Source organism: Echinops telfairi, unplaced genomic scaffold (genome assembly GCF_000313985.2).
Source record: "Echinops telfairi isolate 266 unplaced genomic scaffold, ASM31398v2 ScPeMD7_3;HRSCAF=10, whole genome shotgun sequence".
In the NCBI taxonomy this organism is placed as follows: domain Eukaryota; kingdom Metazoa; phylum Chordata; class Mammalia; order Afrosoricida; family Tenrecidae; genus Echinops; species Echinops telfairi.
This window is the reverse complement of record NW_022103899.1, coordinates 62,796,133-62,802,185: the sequence shown is the minus strand read 5'-3', so window position 1 is coordinate 62,802,185 and position 6,053 is coordinate 62,796,133. Positions and strand designations below refer to the sequence as shown.

The following is a 6,053-nucleotide window of genomic DNA, read 5'->3' as shown; positions in this document are numbered from 1 at the left end:
GTCACTGGGACCCCGTGGGGCACAGCTGCACTGACACACAGTCACTGGGACCCCGTGGGGCACAGCTGCACTGACACACAGTCACTGGGACCCCGTGGGGCGGAGCTGCACTGACACACAGTCACTGGGACCCCGTGGGGCACAGCTGCACTGACTCACAGTCACTGGGACCCCGTGGGGCGGAGCTGCACTGACTCACAGTCACTGGGACCCCGTGGGGCACAGCTGCACTGACACACAGCAGGGTCACCATGAGTCAGTCCACCTGACGGCAGTGGGCGTGGGCTTTCTTTACTATATTCTGGTTGTTTCATCCTCAGAGAAACCCCCACCACCCCGCAGGAAAAAGGTGAGCGGAGGCCCTCTGGGTTACAGGAGAACCCAGCCAAGCCCACTGCATTGTCACTCACACGGACCCCATAGCATAGGGCAGAACTGCCCCCGTGGGTTTCCAAAGCTGTAATTCTTCACGGGAGTAGAAAGCCTCATCTTTCTCCTAGGGAGAGGCTGGTGGTTTCAAACTGCTGGCCTTGTGGTTAGCCTCCCAACACGATACCACTGCATTGCCACGCATGGCAGCAAAGACAATGTCCATCCACCAGGGGGCACTGGGCAGAGAACTGGCCAGAGGGACAGTGCCCAGGAGGGGATCTGGCCAGTGTGGAGGCCTGTGACTCCAGGAGGAGGAGCGGGAATGCTGGAGCGAGAGCTCTGTTCCCCTGCCCTCCGCCCTCCATGTGCCCACCTGCTGACCGCCAGGGCATCTATGGCCAGGGCATTGTCCTTCTGGGACTGTGGGTGGGGGGGGCCTCCCCTCACATTCCAGTCATTGATATGTGCGCTTTCGTCAGCTGCTACATTTACAGAGGCAGGGCCCAGCGGCTGGGCGCGGCCAGCCACATTCCTCGGGGCCTGCGGGGGCATCTGGGCAGGAGAGGGACCCATGGAGCCTGGCAGTGTCTGCTGACCCCCACTCTTGCAGCAAGCAGGGCCCAGGACAAGGCGGTGAAAGCCCCTTACCCAGTTCCACCACTGACGGCCTGGCCCCCTGCCTCTCTCTCCGGCCAGACACGCAAGATCCCTACCTTGGAGGGAGCTGGCCTGGCTGTGTGTGTGAGTCTTCCCAGACCCCCCCGCCATGAGCTCTGGAGGTCATGGGCTGCCTGGCCACAAGCCCTGAGCCCGAGCCAGCCTCCCACGCTCCCCGTCTCTCCCTAGAACCCTGACCTACCTCGGAGATGGCAGGACTCTGTTGCTACGGCCCGGCTGCCACAGGACTGATGGGCAGTTGAGAGGGACAAGAAGAGGGCTTCTGGGTGACCACGTGGCCGAGGGGTATTTTTAGCCTCTGCCCCTGAGGGGGAGGCCAGGGAGGGGGTGGTGTATGAGTACGCTGGACTGTCAGCCCTCAAAGACTCCCTGGATTCTGGGGTGACCCTTGGTCAGAGCAAAGAGGAGCCTGAACCCCATCCTGCAGGGCTGGGCTGGCCTGACGGCACCCCAGTGGACCTCAGTCTTCCTCTCTGGAAAGTGGAGACAGCAGGAGCCCAGCGGGAAGACCCAGGGGCACCCAGGCTCAGGCTGGACGGCGGGGTCCACAAGCACTGGCCCACTGTCTCCATGGTGACCCCTGGATGGGGAGCAGTTGATATCAAAATCCGTGCAGGACAGTCAACCCAGGCTGGAGGGACATGGGGCTCCTGTGGGGGAGGGAGGAGGAGGAGACGCCAGGTGTAGCCTGCTGGCTGCAAGGCACCAAGAAATGGGCACTGAATAGCTCTGAGCCCCCCACGGCATGGGGGGGCAGTACCAGCAGAAACACCCCTGCCTGGGCTGGGCCTTGGTCCCCTATGCCTTGAGGGTGGCGAGGGGATGCACCCTGGGGTCTGTGAAGTATGGTTTCACAGCTGAGGGACTTCAGGACACTTGAAGGGGGGCCGACAGGCTCCTACCTTCCCGCTGCCCCACCACCTGCACCCACTCCTAGTGGAGCAGAGAGGACACCTTAGGGGCTCTGGGGCTGGGGTTGGTGTGGCAGTCCCACAGAGCTGAGTCCCAGTATGACTGAGCCTGTGGGGTGAGTGGGTTCTCAGGGGAGCAGGGTGTCAGAGAGCCAGGGTGCAGGGGTGCAGGCATCTGCAGGCCAGAGGCTGGGGCCCGAGTGTGGGCCGGCAAGCCTCAGTTCTGGCCTCATGACAGGGGCCACCTTGCTGAGCCACATTAAACACATGACCATAGTGACTCAGAGGCTAAGTACTCAGCCAAGTTGCTTCCAACCCCAATCATTGCAGGGCTCTAGAGCTGGGCGGCCTGCCCTGGCTGCTGACCCTGCCCTCTCCATCTCTTCCCTGCACACTGCACCTCCCTGCTCTTTTTACCCCATCCAGCCCTCTTCACCCATGCCCTGTCCACTGCACCCTGCCCTGCCCTCTCCACCCAGCCCAGGCTTCTTCACCCCTGCTTGACCTGTCCTGTCCACCCTGACCAGAACTATCCACCCCTGCCCAGCCTGCCCAGCTCAGCCAGCCCCGGGACTTGGTGTCCAGGGCTGTTTGCAGGTGGAACACAAAGGGTTAAAGTGTTCCTGCTGAGGTGAAGGAAATGAGGGCAGGGCTCTGGTGACAGGCTGCTGTCCCTGGGAGCTGGCTCCCTGGAGAGCGGAGCAGTGCCAAGTGTGGATGCTCACAGAGCCGGAGACCAGCACCTCGAATCTCAAATGACAGTTTGGTTTGGGAAATCCAACACCCGGGCACCAGCCTGCTGCTGGGGGCAGGGGGTAGCGGGCACTAAAACTCGCCGTTTCTTCATCTGGGCAAGAATTTTTACCTGATGTGGGAAGACACAGAGCGGTTAGAAGATGCCCCTGCCATTAGAATCACCATCATCCTCAGCCCAAACCGCCCCCTCCCCCTTCCAGCGTCCCCTGGGCCCCGCTTAGAACTTGAACAGAATCGTGTTTCTGAGCCTGGTTTCACCACCTGCCCATTTGTCCCAGGTACATTCTGACGTCTTTTCGTCACCTCCCAAAACTGGGGCTGGAGGTCATCCTCGCGGCCACGTGGCGCCCCTCCAGACCCTCCCGCCAGTGGACAGTCAGGCTGGTTTTCTTTGGCGGCCATCACTCCTGACCTGAGCTCCCCGCTGTGGCTCAGACAGTCAGCACTGTGCGTCAGTCACACTTGGGACCCCTGTGCCAGGGGGATCTCCCGCCTGGACCTGCAAGCACAGTGCCCACCTTCTTCAAGAAGCCAGTCAACCAAGCTGGTGGGCAGGGGTCAGCTGACTCACGGTTGCCCTGTGCGGGTCCTGGTCGAACAGCGTGGCAGTTTTGTGAACGGAGCCTCTTGGAGATTGCAGGGTCCTTGTGATGAGGCATAGCTGGGTGGCTCAGAGTGCCAATCTTTGGCTTCCCTGTCTGTGTCGCCCAGCAGGGACCCCAGCAGGAGGTAAACCACAAGGTTAGTAGTTCAAAGCTACTCCAAGGGAGACAGATGAGACCGCTCCCCGGAGCGATCGACACACTCGGAAATTCTAGGTTGGGTTGATCTCAGTTGGTATCCAGTGGATGTGTTTGGGTTTGGGGGGTTCTGACTTTGGAGGGTTGTGGGCCCCATGGTGCTTTAGCTGGGGCTCTCATCTCCTCAGTTCCCCCACTGGACCTCTCCCTGGCACGGCTGGCCACATGACAAGCCCCGCGTGGAGGCGATGAAGCCTCAGAGTGCCTCGTAGCTGGATGGAGGTGACATCTGCGGGTGGCGTGGAGTGGGACATCTCAGGGAGGTGGCCAGCAGGAGGCCGGCATCACCTCCTTAGACTCTGGCCAGAAAATGAATGATGTCTGTCTACTCTCTGCCACCCCTGTCCCTTGCTGAACCCCTGGACAGCATGAGGCCAGTGGTGATGCCCAACACCTCACCTGCGCACCCCAGCCTGAGGTTCCCCAGCACCCTCTCCAGCCCTGCTCCCTCTGGCCTTGGGTAGACCGGTGCCCGTGGGCCAGGTTTCGTCCACCTCCCTCTGCTGGGATTTGGCCCGAACTAGGGCTTCTCTGCCCTGGGGTCAGATAGTCACAGCCACCAGAGACACCACCCCACACCTTGGAATTTTGAGACACTGACTACTGATGATCAGGGTCTGCCTGAGTCACCGGTCAGCACCAGACTGGGGTCTACCCGGGTCCACACTGCCCTTCCATGTGACGATAGGTCAGCTGAGGCTCTGGAGGCTGAGGGCCATGCCACTGGCATCTCTGAGGGGCCGAGCCTACGCCAGGTGTGCAGGGACCTGGGAGGCTCCCAGGGGTCGGTGAGGGGCACACAGGACTCGTCACCAGAAACGAACATCTTTATTTCACACACTCACCAGGGAGGGTCTGAAGGAGGGAGGAGCCTGAGCAGCCGGGCGGAGACCACCCCAGGGCAGCCTGGCCATGGAGTCCTTGGTCGGCCTGGGGCCAGGTGCCCCCTCCTGTACCCCTCCTCTCCTGGACTCCCACCCACCTCTGTGCCCTCCCCTAAGGGTGCCTGTGCTCTGCCCCAGCCCACACCCAGCTGCTCCTAACTCCTGCTCCGGGGTGTTCTTACCCTCGGCAGAGGCTTGTCTGCCCCAAGTGGGCCTGGTTGTGACAGTGGAAGATTCCGGAAGTCCCCTGCGCGCACGTGCACACAGCTAGTGTGATTCTTCTCACAGAGATACAGCTCCACCCCCGAAATTCTACTGGGTGCTGGCCCGCCTACCTGGACCCCATAGCCTGATGGTGGCCCATCCTCTTGGCTGTCCCAGGGACCGTGGGGCTGGAACCAGCAGTCGGCAACTACTTGGATGTCCTTGCTGACTGCTCATCTCTTGTCTGAGGCGCCCCTGCCCCCAGCAGCCCCGGCCCACCTTGATGGGGTGCTGTGTGGGGGGTGTCCCAGACCTTGGGGTTGATGTGGCTGCTTTTCCCCTACTGCTCCCTATAGCAGGGACTCTTCAGGGTCAGAGGTGGCCAGCTGTGGAGACAGGGCTCACTCTTCCCTGGACGTCCCTTAGGGCAGAGCCTCCACAGTGTCCTGGGGTGGCTCTGGGCAGGGGTCAAAGTCTCCTGTCTGCAGGCAGGTAACTGGTGGACACGTGGACACATTGTTGAGGGATGAAGCCCAACCCAGAGCCCCATCCATTCCACCGACTGGGACAGCTGAGTAACCCCTGCCACAGGGGCTGGAGGGACAGGCTCCAAGCCAGCGGGTGCCTTGCCAGCGGTGCCCAGGCCTACCTGATGGGGGGCAGGTGGAGAAGGGGAGTTGAGAAAAAGACGAGGCAACAACTAACTGCGTCCACCTACTCTCTGTGGAGGAGACCCACTGCACCCAGCCCCACTCTCTTGGTGGGGTTGGGGGCAGACCACACTTAGCCCCACTCTCCTGGGGAGTGGAGGCTGACTGTACCCAGCCCCATTCTCTGAGGGGGTGAAGACAGCCCACACCCCCAGACCTCTCTCTGGTGGGCACGGGGGTGGGGGTGAAGGCCGCCCTGCCCCAGAGGCAGAGCGCAGCTCAATCGCCGAAGTTGAACATTTCGGCCTCCTTCTCCTTCCAGAAGGCGAAGCTGCGATCGATGTAGCCGCAGATGGCCTCGCTGCTGAAACAGTCCGCCGGGCTGCCCGCATCCTCCGCCTTGGGCTCCGGGCTCCCAGGGGGTGCCACGGCGGGGGGCAGCGGCCTGAGCTCGGGCAGGCCGGGCTTGCGGTCAGCCTCCGTGTCCCAGGCGGGGGCCCGGTGGGCGCCGAAGAAGCGGGCCTTGATGTCCTCGAAGCCGTCGGTCCAAGCGCGGTGGCCGGCGGCCACCTCGTCGGTCACGGCTCGGTGGAAGGCCCGCACGGCCTCCCAGCCGTGGGCACCCAGGTGCTCAAAGACCTCGAAGCAGAGCAGGTGGCGCGCCTTGCGCTCGGCGGGCGGCAGGTCACACTCCAGCAGCTGGAAGTAGCCCAGCATGAAGAGGTCCAGCGTCAGGCTGCTGTAGCGCACGGGCGCGCCGTCCACGTGCGGCAGGAACTGCTCGGGCGAGAGCGGCCC

At 62.5% G+C, this 6,053-nt stretch overlaps 2 protein-coding genes across 2 annotated transcripts in view; both read right to left on the bottom strand.

The window, feature by feature from the left end:
- KLHL30 (kelch like family member 30) overlaps window positions 1–1,274 on the bottom strand; it is a 15,471-nt gene extending 14,197 nt beyond the window's left edge. The window contains exon 1 of the mRNA XM_045294447.1: window positions 1,232–1,274. The gene's annotated coding sequence lies outside the window, so the exon portion shown is untranslated. The remainder of the gene's footprint in view (window positions 1–1,231) is intronic.
- A 3,254-nt stretch (window positions 1,275–4,528) lies between these two features.
- Window positions 4,529–6,053, bottom strand: part of ESPNL (espin like) — a 21,678-nt gene continuing 20,153 nt past the window's right edge. The window contains exon 10 of the mRNA XM_004701870.2: window positions 4,529–6,052. Within this exon, the coding sequence (XP_004701927.1) occupies window positions 5,535–6,052 (518 nt within the window). The 3' untranslated portion in view covers window positions 4,529–5,534. The remainder of the gene's footprint in view (window position 6,053) is intronic.